General features: G+C 45.8%; 1 protein-coding gene across 4 annotated transcripts in view; it reads left to right on the forward strand.

Annotated features, from left to right (window-relative positions):
- Positions 1 to 26,444, forward strand: part of STARD8 (StAR related lipid transfer domain containing 8) — a 279,975-nt gene that overhangs the window by 92,267 nt on the left and 161,264 nt on the right. Inside the window, exon 1 of one of the 4 annotated variants that reach the window (XM_040442141.1) lies at positions 276 to 617. The exons of 1 other annotated variant lie outside the window; for it this stretch is intronic. In XM_040442141.1, coding sequence (XP_040298075.1) covers positions 494 to 617 — 124 coding nt within the window. In that variant the 5' untranslated portion in view covers positions 276 to 493. Of the gene's footprint in view, positions 1 to 275; positions 618 to 17,441; positions 17,599 to 26,444 lie in introns of those variants that run through there. 2 more of the 4 variants (XM_040442136.1, XM_040442139.1) reach the window with 2 other exon arrangements.

Here is a 26,444-nt window from a genome sequence, read left to right on the forward strand (position 1 = left end):
CTGGCAATGAAGAAGTCACTAGTATTAACAATAGCACATGGTAGGTGGGGGCTCTGTTACAAATTGTGCACTGGTGCCCAGTAGCTTCAGATTACGCCTCTGAAGACAAATGCTAGTCTATAGTAGTCGGGCGGGGGGGAAGGCGGGTGTCATGCAATCCTGTTAGTAAAGTGTGCATTTGGTGTATGTGGGGAGGAGGTAGAAGAGACATTCAGTGCAGGCTGCTGTATGTGTGAGAGGGCACTGGCAATGCTGGCATGTCCCGGGCACGTATATACATACACAGCCTATAAATAGAAGCTTGTGCCCTCCAGCCTCCGCAGACAGACACATAATACACACATACAGTCACTGCTCACCACAGGCTGTCTCACAGTTTCCACACAACTTCCAGCTCCTCAGCTCTGGATGGAGGCTGCTGTTGGGCTCTCTGCCTCCCGGGGGCTCCTCCTCATGCCGCTTGGATCTGGATTTTAGGGAGGTTTGTGAGGATATGAGCTGCAGAATGGCTGAGGGGACACAGGAAAGAAGCAGGATGTACAGTGCACAGTTCAAGGACAGAGCATCCAAGACTTGGAGACGGCTGAAGAAGCGACTCTCTGCCCCCTTGGACCCAGGTGAGGTGACTGCAATGGTGGCACAGCTGTGGGGGTGAATGATAGAGTTGCCAACCATCCATTTCTGGAAAGTACATAAAAATAGATGACTTTTTTCCTATGTCCATGAAAAAAGAATAGCTATATGAGTGATTTTTTGGAGGCTGGTAGTACTTGACTAGATTAGGCACATTCCCTTTCCACTATTGAGATCCGTCATAGGATCTCAATAGTGGGGGAAAACGCTTCCGGTTTTTCCCCATTCATTGTCAATGGGGACAAAACTGAACTGAAGGGCACCAGAATGCATTCCATTCCTTTTCATTGCGTTCCCATAATATTTTAATATTTTGGTGGTGAATATCATTTAACAGCTCACAGTAAATGCTGGTAATGAGTTCTCTTCAGTATATTGAGCTATAGACATGTATAACTTTTAATCTTTATCAATCATTATGGTTTTCTAGTTTGTCCGTAAAAAGCATTGGATGTCCGTGATTTTGGCATCATTTGTCCAGAAAAACTAATTCTGTTTGGCAACCCTGGTGAATGATGTCCATAGGACAATCCAGCCATTTCAGGTGATGGCTTCAATCCTGTACCAGCGGTGTCACCGATGTGAATTGAAATAACATTCTGATGTTCCCCCTATTCCTCAGAAGTAACAGTTCTGGTCACGAGAATCCCCCAGTGTCAATGCACAAAATGTATTTAGTAAATGAATCGTGATACGTAAAATGATCCTTCTCACTTACTAAGGTGTAATCCCATTTATTTGTATGCAGTAAATAGTTCATTAAAATGTGCAGTGTGATCCCAGCGTATCCTAGCGGCATAACCGACTCCAGCCATAGAAAATTATTTATTCTAATAAATGCCATCTTCTCCATCATCACTCCTACTACCTTATCGGCATCACATACAGTTAATACAGTAATTAGGACAGCCTTTGTCTGTGGGCACATCACTGAACATTCTGTAATATAAGGCCATGTTCACACTGTGTTTGGATGATATGCCATACAGTGAACATAGCTATGGGCCACTGCTAACCCGATGGGGTGATATGTGCTGGTGTAACTTTTTTTTAATTGTTCAGGAAAGCACAGCAGACTGCCCTTTCCCATACAGTGGGCCATTGTAACAATGGCTGACATATACCACTATATGGCAATACAATGGCAGGTGTCAGAGGTATACGTTGTGGAATACTCCTGATGTTTAGCACCAACGTACAGACCAAATGCAATGTGAACAGAGCCAAAGAAGCGTATATGGCACATTAATTGTATAAATGGGTTTAACTATGGGGCCACGAGTGGATGAGACGTCCACCTGGAGTACAGAAGTACATAAAGGAGCAGCGCTACCTGATGAGGGATTTACAACCTGTTTGCAGCTTTATTTTACCTCTCTACATGAAAGTTATTTTCCTAGTTTAGTTAAGAAGGAAAATGTATGCTACCTTGTTTCACAGAGGTCCAATTCATTTCTATGGATGTGCTGCAAATTGTAGAACATTCTTTCATTTTGTGGACAACAATAGGTATTTCTACAATGGAGCTGGCAAAAATTGCGAGATGCAGATGGACCACATTAGTGTTGAGCGCGAATATTCGAATAGCGAATATTAATCGCGAATATCGCAACTTTGCTAATTCGCGAATATTTCGAATATAGTGCTATATATTTGCTATATCGAATATTTGTAATTTTTTAACATCTGAAAACATGATTCCTCCCTGCTTCTTTCTTGTGGGTCAATGAGTCATTGGCCCACAAGCAACTTAAGCAGGAAGGAATCATTAATGTTTTCATATGGAAAAAAAAATGACGAATATTCAAAAAAACTAATATATAGCAATATAGTGAATATATTCGTTATTTAGAATATTCACCTTTTTTCCCCCCAATCTGTACAGTTGTTCGCATACTCCTCCCCGACAAGCGTCCCGTCACCATGTGAACGCCTGTGGGTTAGAAAATACCATCGGATCTGAGTTTTTCCTGAGATCGTGAAAACTCAGATCCGATGGTATATTCTAACCCACAGGCGTTCCCATGGTGACAGGGACGCTTGTCGGGGAGGAGTATGCCAAAGTGGAATAACAGTACAGATAAAAAAAAAAAAAAAAAGACTATAAAAAAAAAAAGATTATAGCACTATATTAGCTAAATTACAGTCTTAGGCTGCATTCACACGTCCGTGGTGTGTTGCGGACCCGCAAATTGCGGGTCCGCAACACACCAGCCTGGCACCCCCATAGAAATGCCTATTCTTGTCTGCAAGCTGCGGACAAGAATAGGACATGCTCTATCTTTTTGCGGAGCTGCGGACCCAAAGATCGGGGCCACGCACCGCAAATGCGGATGCGGACCGCACTACGAATATTCTCTATAACTTTGTTTTTTAGAATATTCGTCATATTCTAAAACAAGAATATATAGCAATATATAGCGAATATTCGTAAAATACACATATTAGCCATAGCCATAACCAACCAATAGGAAAGTTGCCTTATACAATTCGCAATACGCAAATAATTAAATCGCATATTATTCGCGATAAATAGAATAATGACGAATATTCGATTTCGAATCGAATATTCGCGAAATAGAATATGGCACCTCCCGCTCATCACTAGACCACATCAGTATTTTGCAGATCCTCAATTTGTGGACTGTGTGGGATTCGCTCTGGTAGGCAGGGTAAGCGGACGCAGAACAGAGGCAAAAAAAAACTGTTTGTAAAGCAAAACTTCAGTGTTTATTCACACACAAGGAAAAAACAAAGCGACATTTTCCAGTCTTAGTTTTAGTTCACACAAAGGAAAGTCCACAGAACAAAAAAAATCACCTTGTTGGCGGTACAATCTTCAGCGATCCACAACAGGCTTCAGGAGGCCTTTTTCCCCAGCGTGCGGCTCTCAGCCCTCTAGCATGACGCCAGGCCTCAGATCCCAAAACAAAGACACTTTGCTGCTGAACCCAGCTGTCTTTTAAAGGGAACCTGTCACCTGGATTTTGTGTATAGAGCTGAGGACATGGGCTGCTAGATCGCCGCTAGCACATCTGCAATATTCATTCACCAGAGCTCTCTGTGCTTTTATTGTGTCCAAAAAACGATTATATATATATATATATATATATATATATATATACAGTCGTGGCCAAAAGTTTTGAGAATTACACAAATATTTGTTTTCACAAAGTTTGCTGCTAAACTGCTTTTAGATCTTTGTTTCAGTTGTTTCTGTGATGTAGTGAAATATAATTACACGCACTTCATACGTTTCAAAGGCTTTTATCGACAATTACATGACATTTATGCAAAGAGTCAGTATTTGCAGTGTTGGCCCTTCTTTTTCAGGACCTCTGCAATTCGACTGGGCATGCTCTCAATCAACTTCTGGGCCAATTCCTGACTGATAGCAACCCATTCTTTCATAATCACTGCTTTGAGTTTGTCAGAATTAGTGGGTTTTTGTTTGTCCATCCGCCTCTTGAGGATTGACCACAAGTTCTCAATGGGATTAAGATCTGGGGAGTTTCCAGGTCATGGACCCAAAATGTCAACGTTTTGGTCCCCGAGCCACTTAGTTATCACTTTTGCCTTATGGCACGGTGCTCCATCGTGCTGGAAAATGCATTGTTCTTCACCAAACTGTTGTTGGATTGTTGGAAGAAGTTGCTGTTGGAGGGTGTTTTGGTACCATTCTTTATTCATGGCTGTGTTTTTGGGCAAAATTGTGAGTGAGCCCACTCCCTTGGATGAGAAGCAACCCCACACATGAATGGTCTCAGGATGCTTTACTGTTGGCATGACACAGGACTGATGGTAACGCTCACCTTTTCTTCTCCGGACCAGCTTTTTTCCAGATGCCCCAAACAATCGGAAAGAGGCTTCATCAGAGAATATGACTTTGCCCCAGTCCTCAGCAGTCCATTCACCATACTTTCTGCAGAAAATCAATCTGTCCCTGATGTTTTTTTTTGGAGAGAAGTGGCTTCTTTGCTGGCCTTCTTGACACCAGGCCATCTTCCAAAAGTCTTCGCCTCACTGTGCGTGCAGATGCGCTCACACCTGCCTGCTGCCATTCCTGAGGAAGCTCTTCACTGGTGGCACTCCGATCCCACAGCTGAATCCTCTTTAGGAGACGATCCTGGCGCTTGCTGGACTTTCTTGGACGCCCTGAAGCCTTCTTAACAAGAATTGAACCTCTTTCCTTGAAGTTCTTGATGATCCTATAAATTGTTGATTGAGGTGCAATCTTAGTAGCCACAATATCCCTGCCTGTGAAGCCATTTTTATGCAACGCAATGATGGCTGCACGCGTTTCTTTGCAGGCCACCATGGTTAACAATGGAAGAACAATGATTTCAAGCATCACCCTCCTTTTAACATATCAAGTCTGCCATTTTAACCCAATCAGCCTGACATAATGATCTCCAGCCTTGTGCTCGTCAACATTCTTACCTGAGTTAACAAGACAATTACTGAAATGATCTCAGCAGGTCCTTTAATAACAGCAATGAAATGCAGTGGAAAGTTTTTTTTGGGATTAAGTTAAATTTCATGGCAAAGAAGGACTATGCAATTCATCTGATCACTCTTCATAACATTCTGGAGTATATGCAAATTGCTATTATAAAAACTTAAGCAGCAACTTTTCCAATTTCCAATATTTATCTAATTCTCAAAACTTTTGGCCACGACTGTATATATACAGTCCCTGACAAAAGTCTTGTCGCTTCTCTATTTTGTAGAAATCCTGCTATTAACCTGACTTTTAATTAATCAATTGGTGTTAGAAATAGCTCATATGAAAAGCTAAAGCCCTCCCAAATGATGTTTAATGCACTGAAATAAATTAGTTTCACTGAAAAAAGATTTATCATTTAATCAAGACAGAAAGGTCACATTTTGGCAAGACAAAAGTTTTGTCGCCTATACAGAAATTGAACAACTTTACTGCAAATCCAAAAATATGTCAGCAAATTAAGTAGTGGTACTGTGAGATCCAAATGTAATATCTTGTATGACTTCCATGAGCTTGAAGGACAGCATCCATGCGGTTTGGCAAGGATTCATACAATTTATTGATGATCAGGGATAGCAAAGAAAACAGTCTTGCATGCCTCTCATCAATATTCTTGTCACGGAAGTAGTAGGGGAGAACACCAAAAGACAACAAGACGGAAGGGTAAAGACACTAGGCCTCACCGCTAGGGAAGGAAAAGGGTCACCACCTATGAAACCCTGCTCCTGGCCCTAACTCCTATCAGTATGGGCATCTCGCGATGGTAGAGATGCCCATACACAGGAACCTAGAAAACCCTGGTGGCCCTCAGATGCCCTGGACTTAATGACAGGGCAGAGACAACCCGCTCCTTCCCTGGTGAAGGAACCAGCGTCTCACTGAGGCCCAGTAAACAACAGAGGGGGGGGGGAGGAATACAAAACACGACAAGGACTTCAACTAGAACCACACTCCAGCTCTTCCAACACCAAATGAAGATATCCAGAGCAAGGAGTGATGGGTGAAGTAAAACTAAATAGGGGGAGGTAAAGGTCACATGATCCACACCTGAACAGGAGGTGTGGACATACAAGCAACACACAGACAAAGTGAAACCAAAAGATGCTGTCAGATCACTAATGAGCAGATAATCTTTCAGACCTTTTCAAACCTGTCACCGGTGTGACAATTCTTTGGTTTCGTCTTCCATGCTTCCTCTTTCATCCTACACCACATATGCTCAATGATGTTCATGTCTGGTGACTGGGCTGGCCAATCCTGCAGCATCTTGATCTTCTTCGTCTTAAGGAACTTTGATGTGGAGATGGAAGTATGCGATGGAGCACCATCCTGCTGCAGAATTTGGCCTTTTTTAAGGTTGGGAATATAAGAGGTAGCTAAGATTTCTTGGTGTTTTAGACTATTGATGTTGCCTTCCACCCTGCAGATCCCTCGCACACCCCCATACTGGATGTAACCCCAGACCATGATTTTGCCTCCACCAAACTTCACTGTTTTCTGGGTAAATCTCGGCCCCATGCGGGTTCCAGTAGGTCTCCTGCAATATTTGCGGCGGCTGTGGTGTAATTCAACAGAAGATTCATCTGAAAAATCCACCTTCTGCCACTTTTCCAGCGTCCATCCTTTTAGCAGGCTGTGGCCCTTGGCAAATGCCACACGTTTTTTCAATTGACTTTTGTTTAGTGCTGGCTTATGGGCACTGATTCAACCATGGAGACCATTTCGAGACAGAATCCGACAAACTGTTCTGGTTGACACAGGGACTTCAGGTGACCAGGTTTCGTGGAGCTCTGCTGCAGTGGAAAATGGGCTGGCCTTGGATTTTCGAGCCAACAAACGGTCCTCTCGAGTAGTTGTCTTGCGGGGTCGGTCTGACCTGGCCTTGTCCAAAACGTCTCCAGTCTCTTCGAATCTTTTTTTTATCCTCTGAACTTGACGCTGAGACACATTGAAGGTGTCTGTCACATCAGCAGCCTCTTGATAATCAACACTTTAGTCTCCGGGTGAATCTTAGGCATGTTTGCAGAGGTCTAGTTGCAGTTGATGTGAAGGTCTAGTGTACTGGGGTTCTTTTTATACACACCTGAGAACCAATTGATCCATTATTAGTCACAGGTGAAGCTCATATGACAAGACGACAACACTTATGTCTTGGCAAAAATTGACTCAATGGGCTTTACCAAGCTGTGAATATTAGAATACTTTTTGTCAGTTTCGTTTTGCACTGAAACATTATTACAAAAGCTGTTGGGATTAAAATGACCCATTTCTTGTAACAAAATCTTGATTAGAAATATATTTTAGCGGCACTTCAGGTCAATTTGTACACAAGCGACAAGACTTTTGTCAGGGACTGTATGTGTAAATGAGGCAAGTAAGAAGCCCAAGGAGCTGTTAGTAACGTTTCCGGAGCCCAGCCACGCCCACTGTGAAGGAACCTCGCACCGCCCCGCATCCTCCGAATTTCCTCCTTGCTCCCCGACGTCACAAAGCTAGAGTGCCATAATCTCGTGATCAGCCTCAGGGAACGAACTGCACATGCGCTAGCTTGCGCATCGCGAGATTACGGCGCTATAGCTTTGTGACGTCGGGGAGCAAGGAGGAGATTCGGAGGATGCGGGTGGTGCTGGGCTCCTTCACAGTGGGCGTGGCTGGGCTCAGAGTCAGAGACGCTGGACTCATCTCTGAAGCATGGAGGAGACAGGACTCATCTAAGATTCATTTACATATATATAAAATCGTTTTTTTGACACACTAGAAGCACAGAGAGCTATGGGGAGTGGATATTGCAGATGTGCACACACTGGGAGGAAAATACCTGTCCTCCCAGACCATACCCTTCATTGTGTCACATATCCCCCCACCCTTTGTTCAACCCTGAGGGAGTGAACACTCGCCAGACATCCGTGTTTCCCTGTAACAGGCCTGCCCTGTGTTCCACTGTAAATTTAAAGTTCTGTAGGGAAAGGAACCATCGGGTGACCCAGGCATTTCTGTCTTTGGCCTGGCTCATCCACTTAAGAGGGGAGTGGTCAGTCACCAAACTGAATTTTCTCCCCAACAAATAGCGGAGAGACTCGAGTGCCCACTTGATAGCCAGGCACTCTCTCTCCACTATACTGTACCTGGTCTCGGCTGGGGTGAGCTTACGGCTGAGGAAGTGTCACGGCTGTATGTGAGCAACAATAGTATACACAGTAAAAGAGCTACTGACCGGACCCAAACTAGGGAGGATAAAGGGTGACCCCTGTCAGACCCTCAAAGCTCTCCCTATGCTGCTAAAGCACATGCCCGGATCCAAATGGCGGAACGAGGCATGCCCACGTGCCTAAGACTGGTGACCACTGTAACCCCTACAATAGTGGAAGGGGCACGGCCACCGGTGCCCTACTCAGTATATGGAGGGAACCGTGGCCACCTCAGATCCAGTCAGAAAATAATCAGGTACACAACAAAGTCTGTACACTTAGCTGAAGGTGTTGCAGCCGCAGAGAAGACGGATCCAAGGACAGCTGGCAATATCCGGAGTGCTTGCTGCAGCAGAACACAGGTCCAGTGAACTGATAGCTACAAGTGAAGATACTAAAGCAAGAGCTACAACTGAAATGAGAACTATAATCCACGCCCTACAATAGGAGGAGGGGTGATATAAAGAGAGGGAAATCAAACGCATGAGGAACAGCTGAGAGGAAGGAAACCAAAAGTAAACAGAGCAGTGAGAACTCCTCCCAGCTCTAGTAGTGACATCATCACAGGGGTGGAGAAACAGAGCTCTGAGAACGTCCCAAAGCTCTGGTAGTGACAGGAAGACAACGGGATGCTCCTTCCCGTTGACTTCCTGGGACAGTACAGCACCGAGGCCTACTTCGAAGGCATCCGTCTGTACTATAAATTCCCGCTTGAAGTCGGGCGTCACCAAAACCGGGGACGCACACAGAGCCGACTTCAAAGCAGAGAACGCCTCTTCCGTCTGATCATCCCAGCGAACCATCACAGATTTATGTTCCTTCAAGAGTCCTTTCAATGGTGCGGCTATCGTAGCAAAGTGGGGGACGAACCTCATGTAATAGCCCACTATCCCCAGGAACGACTTTACTTGCCTAGAGGTGACAGGTCGGGGCCAATTCCGTATCGCCTCTATTTTGTTTACTTGGGGTTTGATGACTCTGGGCCCAATGACATACCCTCCTAGGTATTTAGTCTCCTCTAACCCTATCGCACATTTCTTTGGGTTAGCTATTAGTCCAGCCTTCCGAAGGGAGTCCACTACAGCCTGCACTTTGGGTAGGTGACTGTCACAACCTTGTGTTAAGGTTGTGGCTTCATTTAGTTGCCTGTGGCAACGTTTAATGGTGTTTTCCCTGCTTTGGTGTGCACGGGGTTAAACTTGTTGGAGTGTGGTGGGTGTGACCTCAGGCCTCGTTATATGTTGGTGTGGTGGAGCGTGAGGTCAGTTTGCGTTTGCTTGTTGTCAGTCTGTGTTGGAGCTCTGCTCCCTGGCTGAATGTGTCATGCTGTGTGAGTGTGTCATGCTGTGTGAGCCACCCTTTTGTCATTGTTATTATTAGTGTCTGTTTCCTGTACCCTTCCTCTCTGGTTTTGTTGTACGTCTAGTGTGGTGTGCTATGTCTGGTATTTGTGGTGTTTTTACCAGCATGGCTGCTTGACGTGTCACTTTTGGTGTGTGTATGTTTCACTGGAGGGGTTTAAGCAATATGCAAGACTGTGTGCTTCCCAGCCTGGAACCTCCATGCTTCTTGTAGCCGCAGGGAGGTCCGGGTTGTCGTTGGTGCCGTCCTTCCTTCTCGGCTGCGGCAGGTAAGAGTTGATAGCATTTGTGGTGTTGCTGTGCTATTTACCTGCCGTACTGTTTATAGTCTTGCACCCTGCAAGCTACTGGGCCTCTGGAGACGGCTGTCATCCGTGTCCTGGATGAACAGGTGTTCTCTGCCCTGTCACCAGCTGTAGGGCAATGCAGGGATACTTAGACTTCTAGGCACGTGGGTATGAGTCCCCTTACCTTTGAAGGGGGCTCATACAGCTAGGAGACTAGGGCCTGTTGAGGGAAGTTTTAGGAGGTGACCAGCTCCCTTTTCCCTGCATTTCAGCCCAGTAGCAAAGGACATTGCGCGATGGGGGGGATTCCCCCACTCCCCGTCGTGACAGTAACTTTTTCCAGTCTCCAGAGACGTTGACATCTGCCAACTCCGGACCCAGCGACAAATCCTCCACGTCTGCCACCATTATATTCAGTGGGGTTGGCTCCCCCCCTTCCACCGCAGTGGCGGCCACCCCTACTGCTGGCCCTTCAGCTTCAGGTTCCCATGGTTCCGGTTTACCCCCTGGACAAGGCCATTCTATTGGGGCTACTCCTGCCCCATGGGTATTGGCAACTCTCGGCTCAGGCCACAGTGACGGGAAATCGGGAAAGTCTCTCCCAATTATTAGTTCATAATGTAACTTTGTGGCGATGGCCACCTCATGAGTCCACCTGCTGGCCACCGTGGATAGAGACACCAGGGCGGTGGGATAGTCCTTTAAGTCTCCATGGATGCACACGATGCCGACTTTTCGGCCAGTATACTTGGCGGGCCGCACCAGGGCAGCTCTTACCAGGGACACCAGGCTCCCCGAGTCCAGCAGTGCCACTTGCACCTGGAACAGGTGACTATTGTCTCGGGGGTACCGGTTGCACACAGCCTCCTGGCATACATTGAGGGGCGATAGCCATAGTTAGTGTCCATGGGTTCCCCCCAATGGGAACAGTCGGCCCTTATGTGACCTGGCTCTTGACACCGCTTGAGAGCACAGTCTGTAGGGAGTATATCCTGAGCGAGTTTTGCTGGCACTGACCACCTGGTCGAGGGTGGAGATTTCCAGGGTTTAACTGGCCTCCTCCCAAAAGAACCCCCCTGTAAATTTATGGTGGACTCATAGCGCTCTACCAGGTCGACCATCTCTAGGGCATTACCAGGGGACACCTGGCCAATCCAGTGCTGGAGAGGGTATGGCAAAACCCTCCAGAACACATCAGCCAACAGACGGTCCAGCATAGCAGTGGGACTCAGTACATCAGGCTGCAGCCATTTTTGCAACAGGTGTAGCAGATCATAATACTGCGGTCTGGCAGGTTCAGCCGGGTTAAATTCCCACTAATGCACCCGCTGGGCCCAGACCAATACATTTACCCCCAGTCTTGCCAGAATCTCACCCTTTACAGTTGGGTAGTCAGCCGCTTGACCATCTGGTAAGTCGAAAACACCTGCTGGGGTCCAGACGCTAGGAACGGAGCGACGACCTCAGCCCATTGGTCTTGGGGTAACTTCTCCCTCACGGCCACCTTTTCGAATACCGCCAGATAGGTCTCGACGTCGTCCAAGGGGGTCATCTTAGGGATCGCCACATGGACAGCTTTCCAGGCATCGTGGACGTTCTGGGACACTCCTGCTGCTTGTAACGCCATCACATGCTGTAATAGCAGCTGGTTGGTTTCCTGCTGCTGCAAGTTAGCCTCCATGAGGGCTTTCACAACCGCCTCCATTTTGTCAGGGGACACGGATCGTAACCTTGCCGGCTTGATATAGGACATACACCCGTGCCCGGAAAAAAACTTTTCGGCCTTCAGGCCAGCCTCACTGCGTATGCCCGCTCCAAGCCACCAATTTGTGGACTGTATGGGGATTCGCTCTGGTAGGCAGGGTAAGCGGATGCAGAACAGAGGCAAAAAAACAGTTTGTAAAGCAAAACTTCAGTGTTTATTCACACACAAGGCAAAAACAAAGCGACATTTTCCAGTCTTAGTGTTAGTTCACACAAAGCAAAGTCCACAGAACAAAAAAATCACCTTGTTGGCGGTACAATCTCCAGCGATCCACAACAGGCTTCAGGAGGCCTGTTTCCCCAGTGTGCGGCTCTCAGCCCTCTAGCACAGCGCCATGCCTCAGATCCTAAAACAAAGACACTTTGCTACTGAGCCCAGCTGTCTTTTAAAGGGAATCTGTCACCTGCTTTTACCATTTTAAGCTGTCATCATCGCCATGTTCACTAACATGCGTGCGGCCTGCGCCTGCACGATCATCAAGCTCCTGAGCGCAACAGCCTCAAAAGTCTCACTGGGCATGCGCCGAGCCCAGTGACGTAATCTGAGCGCTGTTGCCCTGAGGAGGTTGATGATCGTGCAGGCGCAGGCCGCATGCGGCACTGCGCCTGCGCGAGATTTCTGGCTGCCGACAGGAAGAAGGACGGGGCATTTCTAGAAGGTAGACGATGACGTGGGGAGGGGGCGGAACCGTTTGCCGGGGCTGTGTGAGGTTATTTCAAGATCAGGAGGCGTTCTTGGGATTCAAATTAAGGCGGGCTGGGCACTGCAGTGGGGAGTCACTGGGCTCCAGAGAGGAAAAAAAACGCCCCTCTGGGCATCTTGGAGCTTCATTAGCATATCATAAAAAGGGCTTTTTTATCAAAAGAACAAAACGAAATAAAGTAAGAAGAAGACTGCAGGAAATAAGGTACTTTAGTGAACATGGCAATGGTGACAGCTTAAAATGCTAAAAGCAGGTGACAGATTCCCTTTAAGGACAGCTAGGTGTTGTCAAAACTCGGACCGGCACTTAAAATCCAGTCCGGTGTTTGACCCCACCTGGCTGCAAATCACCCCAGCAGCACACGCTGGGAGGCAAATACCTGTCCTCCCAGAGCATACCCTGCAAAACAGATATGGTCGTGTGTAGGAGGCCTTAAAATCCGCACCACAGGTCAATTTCACTTTGCCGGTTACAGTTCAACGCTGCAGATTTTTCACACACAAGTCCATGACAGAATACGACGGGACATTTATTAAGACCCGCGTTCTACAATATGCCAGTCTAAATCTATCCGTCATAGCTGTCAGATACGCCTGAATTATTAAGAGGCGCACCTGTGCATGTCTGTGCGCCAGCAATGGGTATAATCTACCCAGGCATGGGTTATAATAAATGTGCCGGGCTGCCTGTGCTTGTGCCTGCATCGCCTTCTCCCACTTTTTGGAAGAGTGGTAAGTGGGGTGCGAACCTTCCCAAAAAGCCACAAAAATTTGTGCAACCAGGGCATGTGCACCAAACGTTGTGACTTTCTGACGGCAGTTTTCTGGCACAGAGGGATGCTAAATGTCTCCCTATGTGTTTATATACCTGACACAGAGGTGCACACACGGTTTTTCAGCACATCTAAGGCCTCTTTCACACAGGCGTCATGTTTTTGGCCCGGATAAGATGCAGGTGCGTTGCGGGAAAATGCGCGATTTTTCCACGCGAGTGCAAAACATTGTAATGCGTTTTGCATGCGCATGAGAAAAATCGCCATGTTTGGTTGTGTAAATTGTATTATTTTCCCTTATAACATTGTTATAAGGGAAAATAATAGCATTCTTAATACAGAGTGCATAGTACAATAGGGCTGGAGGGGTTAAAAAATAAAATAAAAATTTAACTCACCTTAATCCACTTGATCGCGCAGCCCAGCTTCTCTTCTGTCTTCTTCTTTGAGGAATAGGACCTTTGATGACGTCACTGCGCTCATCACATGGTCCATCACATGATCTTTTACCATGGTGATGGATCATGTGACGGACCAGGTGGTGAGCGCAGTGACGTCACCACAGGTGCTTTTCCTGTGCACAGCGTGAGTTAAATTTTTCCTGAACGCAGATATCATGTGTGAAAAATGATGTTCATGTTCATGGACTCGTTGAAGTGAATGGGTCAGGATTCAGTCCTGATGCTACACGCATCACATCCGGATGGAAAAGAATCCTAAGACATGGGCAGGTTAACAAGGGATTCTCTGGGCCTGTGTAAATATGCTTTACATTTAGACCATTTTCTACTCCTAAAACAGGCGTAGAAAATGTGGACGTGTCGTGGGCTCGTCCCCTTCCCTGCCCACTTTATAGGCGTATTTCAGGTAAATAAATGACCCTCTAGGTTTTAGGCCTTAGTTACACTGCAACTTTTTGTAGCATGCCTTATTGATTTTAACTATTTAGTGACAGCTGCATAATGATGAAAACGCTTCAGTTTTGTCCCCATTCATTGTCAAAGGGGATAAAACTGAACTGAATGAAACCGAATGCACCAGAATGCATTCCGTTCCATTTGGTTGCGCTTCTATCGTGGACAGAATAATGCTGCAAGCGATGTCCGCAATGTGATATCTGTCCTGACACACAATGTAAGTCAATGTGGACGGATCAGTTTTCTCTGACACAATAGAAAACGGATACGTCCCCCATTGACTTTCAATGGTGTTCATGACGGATCCGTCATGGCTATATAAGACATAATACAACCGGTTCCGTTCATGACGGATGCATGTGGTTGTATTATTGTAACAGAAGCGTTTTTGCAGATCCATGACGGATCCGCAAAAAACTCTAGTAAGAAAGTAGACTAAAGGTAGATCTGTTACCAAATGCTCCGCAGTGGAACATTTCCCTCTGCTAACACTAGAGGGCACTTAATCCATTTGTTCAGTAAATAACACAGATTTTCTCAGAAAACTAAATCTCATAAGTGTCATATTTTATGCATTAGAACATGCCAGGGAGGTTTTGTGTGAACTATGGCATCTGTTCAGACTTAAATGAATGACTGTGTGGATGTCGGGCAGCTGTGTAAGGGGGAGCTGAACAGGTGTCAACGCCAGAGGGGGTGGGGAGGGTTAATATTACAGAATGTATAGAGTCCTGCTAAACAGCGTCTAACCCGTGATGCCCTCTCTTGCCATTTGAGGTCAGGCACAGTCAACATCTAACAAATTATTGCCATCATGTTCACATTGCCTTCCTTAACCTCTTATCGTGCACTATGTTTAAAATGTCTGTGCACCCTTATCTGCAGTGTCCTGCAAGTTACCAGTTAGGGTATGTTCACACGCAGCAAATACACTGCAGATTTGCCATTGCAGATTTTTACTTGCCAAATCTGAAGAGTTGTACAGTACCATCAAAGTTAATGTGATTTCAAGAAATCTCATCCACACTTCATAAGAAATCTGCTGCGTACATTGACCTCCGGTGCGGATGTGAAATCTGCTGCATGATCATTTTTGCAGTGGTTCTCCACTGACGAGATCACCTTTTGCGAAGGAGGGGATGAAATCCACAGCCATTTCCACAGCAAAAACACGTAGTTCATGCGTTCTTTGTTGCAGATCCACAGGAAAATCGTTAGCTGACTTTTCTTCTGTATTTTACATCCTCATAATCTGGTTAGTATTACAGGAGCAGGATGGATAAAATCCAGTTCAGTTATCTGAAGCCTTGAAAAAACTGTCCAGATACTTGTGTTGAGAAACAGTTCCTGGGGTCCTCATTCAGGAGACTAAATCTTTCCATCAAAGAAATTCACTAAAGGCTTTAAAGTGTAACTGTCATGTTTTCATCAAATTTTTTTTGCATATGTTACTGCAGCAGCAGCATTATGCATAAAGCAATCTTTAGTTTCTTCACATACCACTGTTTTCCTTGAGTTTTTCCCTTAGTTACGGCTTTTTAAACATTTACAATATGAGGACCTTCTCAAGATGGCTCCTCTGCCAGTTCTCTGAGGCCAAAACTGCTTTCCCTCACTTCCCATACACACTCACTGTAGCCAGCAGCTCCCTGCCAGCCAATCACATTGGATTACTGAGAGACACGCCTCCTCACTCTGAAGTCTAATGAAGGCATGCAGTGTGAAGGACCGCCCCTCCATCTTTCTGTCTTAGCCAGAGACAGACAAGCTATAGCAACTGTCTTTTAAGGGAGCAGTGGAAAGGGACAGAGGACATTAATGAAAGCTGTTATTATAAGGTAATTGCAGATCTTTTGACAATCATTGACAGACTAACTCAGGTATACATGCCTAGCTCTAATTAGGCTACTTTCACACTTGCGGCAGAGTGATCCGGCAAGCAGTTCAGTCGCCGGAACTGCCTGCTGGATCCAGCAATCTGCATGCAAACGAACAGCATTTGTCGACAGATCCGAATGCTGATCCGTCTTACAAATGCATTGCAAGAACGGATCCGTCTCTCCAGATGTCATCCGTAGAAACGGATCCGTTATATATTTTTTTCACATTTTTACCGGTCTGCGCATTGCAGTATTTTTAATGCCGGATACGGCATTAATATATTTCAATGTAAATTGATGCCGGATCCGGCATTCTGGCAACTAATCCGTAATTTTAGACTGAGATAATACCGCAGAATGCTGCGGTATTTCCTCCGTCCAAAACGCCATTCAGTGACTGAACTGAAGACATCCTGATGCATCCTGAACAGATTTCTCTCCATTCAGAATGCATGGGGATGAAACTGATCAGTTATTTTCCGGTATTGAGCCCTTATGACGGAACTGAAAAACGGTAGTGTGAAAGTACCCTAAACTAGAAAATAAAAAAATTATGACAGTTACCCTTTAAGTGCGTAATGCAGACAAGAATAATAATGCATGGAACGGACATATAGATGTGTACAGCACACGGAGTGCTGTCCACATCTTTTGCGCCCCCATTGAAGTGAATGGGTCCACATCCAACCCACAAAAAAGGTGGATCAGATGCGAACCCAAACCACGGTCGTGTGCATGAGCCCTGGCAGAGATACTCGACCCTGTGCATGTGGCCACTGGCCGGCACATCCAGGTTGTGACTGAATGCAGAGGTGGCCAGGATTTCAGAAGTGGACAAGCTACCCTGTTTTTGTAACAGGATTTATAGAAACAGCTACCAGGGCGTAATCCCGGCCACTGCTGCATCCAGTCAGAGCCTGGATGGGGGCTGAGGGACTCCTTTCTGGATAAAGGTCTGCGTCTCCGATGTAGGATCCTCATCTATAAGACTTCTTTGGCATATCCTGTCAATAAGCTGTTAATATCTACGATAAGAATTCCCCTTTAAATTCTCAGAAATCGATGGTGGACTGTCATTCTGTCAGCAAATCAATAGCAAAATGACTGTTTTACCCTCAGTATCTTGTGGTATTCTACACCCCCGAGTCAGTAAGATCAGGAACATGCTTACACAAAAGTGAGGGGGGGAGTGGAAGAAGACTGTAGTTTTATGGGTGTGATGTCAGGTGACTGGTGTACACAGCACTGTATGAGATTGTTGTGCATCAGTCTGTCACAGCGTATGCCAGTTGTGCATGGCACCTGCGCTTGCACTCAGCTGGCGAGCCTTTCTGCTCATTGGTAGGAGCTCTGCTATAGGTGGGGCCTCTGTTCTCTCAAGGACTTTTCCCTGATCACCTTTACTTTGCATACTCAGTGACAACAGCTCGGCAGGGTCACCGGCTGAGCTGGCATTCAGCGTCCCTCTATCCCGCATTCTGCTTAGCACCTTCAGGGTTTAACTCTTGGATAATCAGACTAATTGACTGGATGTTGCCCCAATTCTGTTGTATTGCAAATCCAAGAAACCATTTGACGCAGCCTCAAGGTAACAGTACCCTGTGTTCCATATTTTACTGTATAACGTAGAATTTACTTTTCTGCTGAATCTCAAAGGAGGGGTTCACACGTAAGTTTTTCTGTACTTTTGTGTTTTTAGTGAACGTTTTTGCTCCAGATGTTAGCTGAAGGTCTATGGGAAAAAAGTAAAGCGTGTTTTTGTTAATCAGGTGGTATTATTTTGTCCTTCTGGCTTATTTTAAAAAATGCAGCATATTCTATCCTCAGTCTGTCTACCTGTGTATCTATGTTGTAGCTTTTGGTGTTTTTTTCAAATGTTTATACATTATCTTTTCTATAGGGGAACGCAAGTGGACCCCAAAAAATTATACACACAGTTGTTCTGGCCTTTGTGTAGGCCCCTTTCACATGAGCGAGTATTCCGCGCGGGTGCAATGCGTGATGCAAATGCATTGAGCCTGCACGCAAACAGGAACCATTCATTTCAATGGGGCTGTGTACATGTGCCGTGGTTTTCATGCATCACTTCTATATTCTGCCCCATAGAAGTGAATGGAGCTGCGTAAAAATCGCATCGCATCTGCAAGCAAGTGTGGATGCGATGCGTTTTTCACGGATGGTTGCTAAGAGATGTTGTTTGTATACATTCAGTGCAAAATGCATTAAATCGCATTGCACCCACGTGATAAAAACTGAACAACTGAACGCGAATGCAGACAAAACTGAATGACTTTGCGAAATCGCGCATTTTTTACTGAACACATTTGCAATGCTTTCGGACCTAATCCGCACACACTCATCAGCAAGGGGCCTAACTGTGGTCTTATGTAAATCCACCCATAATATATTTGGATATACACAATTTTCATCCATTTTAGCCATTTCTGTCTTCCTACACAAAGTATTTTTTTCCCATCTAAAATAATGGATCTCAGGCAGAAATGGCTAAACCCAGGCATGCTCAACCTGCGGCCCTCCAGCTGTTACAAAACTACAACTCCCAGCATGCCCAAACAGCCTACAGCAGGGCATCGTGGGAGTTGTAGTTTTACAAGAGCTGGAGGGCCGCAGGTTGAGCATGTCTGGCTAAAACAGATGCAAAAAAAAATGCAGAACGAATGCTTAAAATACAGGATCCGTTTCTTTATTTATTTTTTCTGTTCTGTTGACGGATCAGAAGAACGGAAAATGAAGCAGTGATGTGAAGCCGTCCTTAGCGTGCCGTCATTACATGTGTGCATTCGTGTTACAGATTAGCTGCTTGATGCACACGGGATACACAACCTTCAGGCTTCAGTTTTGTCTGTAAATATACAGCATTGATATTAAATGAATGTGCCCAGCTGGGGATTAGTGGGTTAACCCTCATTGTGGTGCCTGGCACACTGCAAAGTCCACATGCCCTTCTGTTGGGTTTGTACATATTGGGGGCAGTCAGAGGCGGTGGGAGATTTCCACTTTGTAACCTATTTCTCGGTGCAGGTCAGACATTTAGTTAGCTAATCATTATAGCATACAGGCGCAGCAACTAAAGCGCACCGTAGACAAATATTCTATCCTCAGTCTGTCTACCTGTGTATCTCTGTCTGTCTATCCATCCATCAATCCCTCTTTTCCTCACTGTTTCTGTAAAGACTGTATTCTGACTGTATTACTAATATGGATTCTATCATCATCCTCATTTGGTTACCAGCATTGCTAGTCCAGACCTCTCAAGTCCCCCTTTTTAGGAGAGAGTCCCTATTTTGGACCCAGGTCCCTCTTTGCCCCATAAATGTCCCTCTTTTTGATCTGAGGTATAGATTTTCATTACTGCATTTACTATATTGATCCAGAAAGTGTATATCTGGTTCATCTCTCTATATTACAGCCCACCTTGTATATTTTTACATTTTTTGATGCTATTTGAATTTTAGAAATTTCTATAATCAGATAATTTTTGCACATTTCATAAGAGAAAACTATTGAAGTATATAAATAGGTAAGAAAAATGGATCTTTCACGCAATGAACCATAAGTGGCCCTCTTTGAACGGTCAAACAGTTGGGAGGTTTTCTAACGGACATACAGTGAATTGTATATGTCATAGTGAAGCATGTATTGTACTGGATTTTAGGAACACTGTGGGTCATTCATTTTCACCATGATGATATTTAGGACATATAGTAATAATGTAGCACTCAGCCAACCCTCCAGTTAGTGAGGAGGCCTAAGCTTCCTCCCAATCCCAGGAATAACTGCATAAAGCTTGCCATACATAGAAGATAACTGTTTCTGCTATAAGGTAAGCAATATTAAAAATTATATATGAATCCTTGAAACCTTATAAAGCATTCAGTACCTAATTACACTGGCGAGCTGTGTCCACAGCTCCACTCTCAATGTGTCTGTCTGTCCAGTGTGTATGTGTGAACAGGAGCCTAGTTCTGTGTATCTGACCTCAGGTTCAGCACTTTAGGGGTTACACCCTTTTCCCCCTTGCTCTGTGTGTTGCTTTCCAGCTGCTGAATAACTATTTTATCAGCTCTTATAAATACCTGTTTGTGCAACTAGCCTATGAGGAGCCAAAGCGGAGGATGGGAGTTGTAGTGGCTCTGGCTGTCACAATCACAGTGGCCTTGCAGTGAAAGGCATGTGAACTCTTTCTTTCCCTAAGGACACACCCTGGTTCTGGGGCTCCTGCCTGATGTTAGTTGGGGGTGCCAGTGATGTTGAGTGTATTTTTTATGGGTACAAGACAGGGCTGTAAAGTGCAACGTCCAGCAGATGGTGCAGGAGTCAGCAACCAGGACAGATGTGGCAGAATAAACATCTCTCTTACCTGCAAAATGGTAGTTGTAGTACATCCAAAAACACAGTTTCCACAATATACAGTGTGAATATCCCAGATGGTTTTGTATGGATTTAAGCAAGGATGGAAATTATCATACTCTTTCCTCTTTATTGTTCTCAAGTCTCTTCCTGCAGAATCTATGGCTGGAAATCTCAATTTTGCAACTGTGCCTGTAATTTGCAACTGAGTTGCACATGTTTTTTAGATGTTTTTTAAGGTATGACTGGCCAGGTCATGTCCAAGTGTGAATGGTGTCTTAAAAACATTCCCCTCACTATAGTAAAGTTTAAAAAGCTTAGGTAGCAGGATACCTTACTTACTCTATTGCTCCGTCATGCAGATTCTGAAGCTCCTCGTCTCTTTCTATAGATCATACTTAGGCCTCTTTCACACTTGCGTTGTTGGGATCCGGCATGCACTTCCGTTGCCGGAGGTGCCTGCCGGATCCGTAACAACGCAAGTGTACTGAAAGCATTTGAAGACGGAACCGTCTTCCAAATGCTTTCAGTGTTACTATGGCACCCAGGACGCTATTAAAGTCCTGGTTGCCATAGTAGTAGCGGGGAGCGGGGGAGCGGTATACTTACAGTCCGTGCGGCTCCCCGGGCGCTCCAGAATGACGTCAGAGCGCCCCATGCGCATGGATGACGTGATCCATGTGATCACGTGATCCATGCGCTTGGGGCGCCCTGACGTCACTCTGGAGCGCCCGGGGAGCCGCACGGACGGTAAGTATGCTGCTCCCCTGCTCCCCGCTACACTTACCATGGCTGTCAGGACTTTAGCGTCCCGGTAGCCATGGTAACTATTCAGAAAAAGCTAAACGTCGGGTCCGGCAATGCGCCGAAACGACGTTTAGCTTAAGGCCGGATCCGGATCAATGCCTTTCAATGGGCATTGATCCCGGATCCGGCCTTGCGGCAAGTCTTCAGGATTTTTGGCCGGAGCAAAAAGCGCAGCATGCTGCGGTATTTTCTCCGGCCAAAAAACGTTCCGTACCGGAACTGAAGACATCCTGAACGGATTTCTCTCCATTCAGAATGCATTAGGATAATCCTGATCAGTATTCTTCCGGCATAGAGTCCCGACGACGGAACTCTATGCCGGAAGACAATAACGCAAGTGTGAAAGAGCCCTTAGATCAATAAGTCTCTGTAGCTTTAGTCCAGTCCTGTGAGGGATAGAGTACATGGAGTTGCTTCCTCACTCTTCCTATACAGTACTTGCCAACTCCAGGTTAGAACTCTCTAGACTCAGCGGAGGTGGATCCAGTATCAACACCCAAGCTTCCTGCTGAGCTGAGCCTTTCACAAAGAGGGGTAGAGGGTAGTGACCACTGGCTCCACCCGCACCCCTGTCCCTGCCTTCTTGCACCACTCGTCCTAGGCAACGAGGTACAACTGGACGACGTTCCCTAGCCTGGGTAAGTGCAGAGGGACATACAAGACAAACAACAGATATGTCAGCAAGCCGAGTCAGAACCAGGATGTCGCTAAAGTACAAAAGGATAATCAAAGATCAGTCAAGTCCACGCCAAAGGTCAAATCAGGAGAAGCCAATAAATGCAGGGAGCAACCGGGGACGAAGTCGGGAACGGAGCCGGGAATCTAGCCGCATGTCACACAGAACAAGTTCAGGAAGAGACTGAATTCACAGGCAACCTGTGGCCAGCAGGCTGCCTGTTAAATAGTGGAGAAGAGGAGTCATGTGACGTGGCCAGCGTCACATGACTCATTTTCCTGAATCCAGCTGAGCACCGAGTGATCAGCTCGGCGCTCAGGCTTACCGCAGTTGCCATGGACGCGAAGGACGCTGACTGTGCCAAGGGAATACGCGCGGCCAGATCCTCCCCGTCCCTCGTTGCTGTGGAGACGAGGGCGTAGCGCACGTTCTTGCTCCGTATGAACCGCAGAGCGCTGACGGCAGGGAATAGGGGGAACCTGCCGTCGGCGCCCGGTGACAGTGCCATCCAGACACCACTATACTGGGGATAAAGAGCATAAAATAACATTTAAAAAAACATGACAAGCATTTAACAGCAAATAATTTCCAAATTCTCCCTGTTCTGGAGTACTGCACTTGTCTCTGTCACTTTTTGCCTGATCAACACAGGTCCTGCTAAATTCTGCTAGTCTGCTTTACCTTGCTTTCTGAGCTGTAATCCATTTATATGTCGGTATACTGACAGTTGCCTTCCCGGACTTTGGACTTTGTTAGCCTCTGGTCCTCCGCTCTGGAGTTCTTGCTCCCGGTGGGTCAGCAGCCTGGGTGGTTATCACAATGGATCCACATCCACAGATCGTAACATATCACCAGAATCCACTCTGTAACAAGGGGCAAACTGTATAACTTCAGAAGTGGTATCCTTTAATATACCATTCTGTATCAGCAGAGAGCTGTTACCATGTGAATAGGAGAGGTCAGCAGGTTAGGAGGATCACTAGAGGGTCACTAGACCTTAGGCCTGGTGACAGAATTTATACCTCTCACATATCACATATTCTCAAAGGCCAACATATGTGGTGGGGTTAAGAATGAGAGTTGAGGCCTAACGTCCAGCCATTGTAATCATCACAGAAGGTATTGGCATCGCTCACTTCCATCACATAGCCAAAGAACATGGAGGTTAATCCTCATTCTGAATAGCTGGGGGTGACATGTAATGCATATTGCTCCTTTGTGCTCAGTGATCGACTCCAGATGAGCTGCTAGTGCACAGATAGAGGCGAAAAACGTCTTAAAGGGCTTCTGTCACCCCCAAAACTCATTTTTCATTTTTGCGCATAGTAAAATCCTTATTGGACGACTATTCCCTATATAGGGCTCTTACCTTTGTCTGTGGCTTCGTTTAATTAAAAATCGATCTTTTAAAATATGCAAATATGCTACTTGCTGGTAGCTGCCGCAAAAAACCGCCCCCTCCTCCAGTTGATTGACAGGGCCAGGGAGCGCTGTCAGCATTTCAAATCCCGCGCCTGCGCCTTACGTGTCTTCATTCGGCGCAGGCACTCTGAGAGAAGGACGCTCGCTTCCTCAGCACTCCCTCAGTGTGCCTGCGCCAATGACGTCACCTCTAAATCCGAAAGAGAAGACGTCATCGGCGCAGGTGCACTGAGGAAGTGCTGAGGAAGCGAGCGTCCTTCTCTCAGAGTGCCTGCGCCGAATAAAGACACGTAAGGCGCAGGAGCGGGATTTGAAATGCTGACAGGGCCAGCCGGAGGAGGAGAGCGCTCGCTGGCCCTGTCAATCAACTGGAGGAGGGGGCGGTTTTTTGAAAGGAGGATGCGGCGGCTACCAGCAAGTAGACGCCCTACTTGCTGGTAGTGAAGTCATTTGCATATTTTAAAAGATCGATTTTTAATTAAACGAAGCCACAGAACAAGGTAAGAGCCCTATATAGGGAATAGTCGTCCAATAAGGATTTTACTATGCGCAAAAATGAAAAATGAGTTTTGGGGGTGACAGAAGCCCTTTAAGATTAATGTTTTATATGCTAGTTTTAATGAAAACTGTAATGAAGTAAAACGCTCTGGATTCTGTGACGCAAAAAGTCGCTAAATTCTTTCTGCAAATGATGTCTGCTCAAAATTTTATAACATTTTGACACCTCTAATTGGCACAAAGGCCATGAACCCCCACCCCATAGATTTTAGAGACTCTGTCAGCTATTTTTCTCATAATAAACTGCTAGAATCACATTACAGTTCACATAGACAGGCACATTGACTCATATGCTACCGCTTTCAGTGTAGTCTGCGGCTGTGAAGTTTGAAGAGATATGCAAATAATCTGCAAGTGCCCAGGGGTGTTTCCTATTGCTGTCATTGCCCAGGCCCTTTGGCGTTACTGGTCAATAGGACCTCCCCTGGCTTTCTGTAAGTCAGTCAGCGTCCATGACCTGGACCACGCATGTGGAGTCCATCAGCGATGAAGCTGCCCACAGTGGGGATCCGACTGAGCAATTCGGATGCGAGAGGGATGTAAGCAGGACACTTAAGTCATTAAATTAGTCTGTATTTTTGGATAATCAAAAGCCACATCACTAGCACATCAGTAAAACTGGACATCCTTGATTGAAACCATACATCCCTGGATCTTTCAACATTTTCCTTGACACAGAAAGACGAGATGAAATGTTACTTGCTTCTGACTTGTAATGCAAAGTATCAAAACTTTGTTCAATGTCATGTGCTACATTTTTGGCAGGTCCTGAAATGCTGTGGTTTCTATCAAGTGAACAGATTTCATTTGGATTCTGTAAACTGGACTTTTGTAAATCCAGCTGCTGTATTACATTGTGTTCACATTTGCATCATTTCTTCCATTTGCAATGAAAGCCATGACACTGTTCCATTTCTGATATATGATGGAACCACACAGCACAGAAGAGGTCCTTTGGCTTGTTACTGGTCCATCAAGGTTTGATTGAGGGTTTTCTAGTTTGGACGCTGCATGCCAAGGTTTTTGTTTATTCAAAACCTAGCATTTACGCGAGAAATCTGTTGGATCACCACCGGACGTCATTGCATGGGATCTGTCGGTGAAGTAGAGGGTCTGGCAATGTTGGATCCTGTGCTCTGGGCTGGAGATGTGAACAAAGTCTAACCCAGGCAGTATAAAACTCAGCATGATTTGGAATGTGGAAGGAAAGCTGTAAAATATGCAGCTATGTCATAGTAATTTAATGAGAAACACTGACCAAGAGGAAAGTATCTGCCCAGTTTAAAAATCAGATTCTTATCTTACTAGCGAGGACCTGTCTATAAAAATTACAATTCTGGAGTATTTTTTCCTAGAACGTTATGGAGGTGGAGGTCTGTTCCAATGCACTCTCATTGCCCAATCAGTGCTGCCATTTCCAGACTGTGCAGGGACACCCCTTTGACAAGAGAATTGGTATTGTCAATTGTATTCATATGTTTCAAGGACGAATGACAGAGGAACACTGCAACACAGAGGTCCAAAAAGATGCTCCACAACTGTGTATGGGGGATTAAACTTATTACTAAAACAGAAGGACCAGTCCCTCAGTTGTTTGGTAAGACATGGCAATAATGTTCTTCAGTCACCATTTTACTACCCTCAAATATGACAGTGCTGTTCTCTTTTGCCAAGAGAAGATCACTTATACAGTACATGAAGAAGTAAGAAGACATTTCTTTGGATACATTGTAAACCCATTTTTGCCACTTCCATCCTTCTCCCCTAAGGGCTCTTTCACACTTGCGTTGTTCTGTTCCGGCATAGAGTTCCGTCGTCGGGGCTCTATGCCGGAAGAATCCTGATCAGGATTATCCCCATGCATTCTGAATGGAGAGAAATCCGTTCAGGATGCATCAGGATGTCTTCAGTTCCGGACCGGAACGTTTTTTGGCCGGGGAAAATACCGCAAAAATCCTGAACACTTGCTGCAAGGCCGGATCCGGAATTAATGCCCATTGAAAGGCATTAATCCGGATCCGGCCTTAAAGCGAACCTTTCACCTCATTTTCACTTTATAAACTAGCAACAGTACCTTATAGATTATCTTGAGTGTGTTGTTATCCATGTTAGTGCCGCTTTCCTGGGCTCTTTATACTTCAAAAAATCGACTTATAAACTTCACATTCTGTGCTCCAACAGTCATGCAACCAGTCAAGGGGGTAGCCCTTCCATCTCCTCTGGCCGTACCGCCCCTGCCCTAACCCCTCCTCTATGCTCCTTAACTGACAGCCGGCTCAGTCGCCGGGACGGCGCTTCCGAAACCTGCGCATGCGCCGTCCTCCTGATTCGCCGCGCGATCCCGTCTTTCTTGCTGACAAAAGCGCGATCATGTAAGAGAATCGCACATGCGCCTTACGCGATGCCGGCCTGTCTGCTCTCCCTCCCGTGCGCTTTCAGTTCACTTGCGGTGTTACGGATCCGGCGGGCACTTCCGGCAAATGAAGTACACGACGGATCCGGACAACGCAAGTGTGAAAGAGGCCTAAGGCTACTTTCACATTAGCATTTTTCCGGCATAGAGTTGCGTCACAGGGGCTCTATACCGGAAAAGAACTGAT

The sequence above is a fragment of the Bufo bufo genome, chromosome 8 (genome assembly GCF_905171765.1).
Source record: "Bufo bufo chromosome 8, aBufBuf1.1, whole genome shotgun sequence".
Lineage (NCBI taxonomy): Eukaryota > Metazoa > Chordata > Amphibia > Anura > Bufonidae > Bufo > Bufo bufo.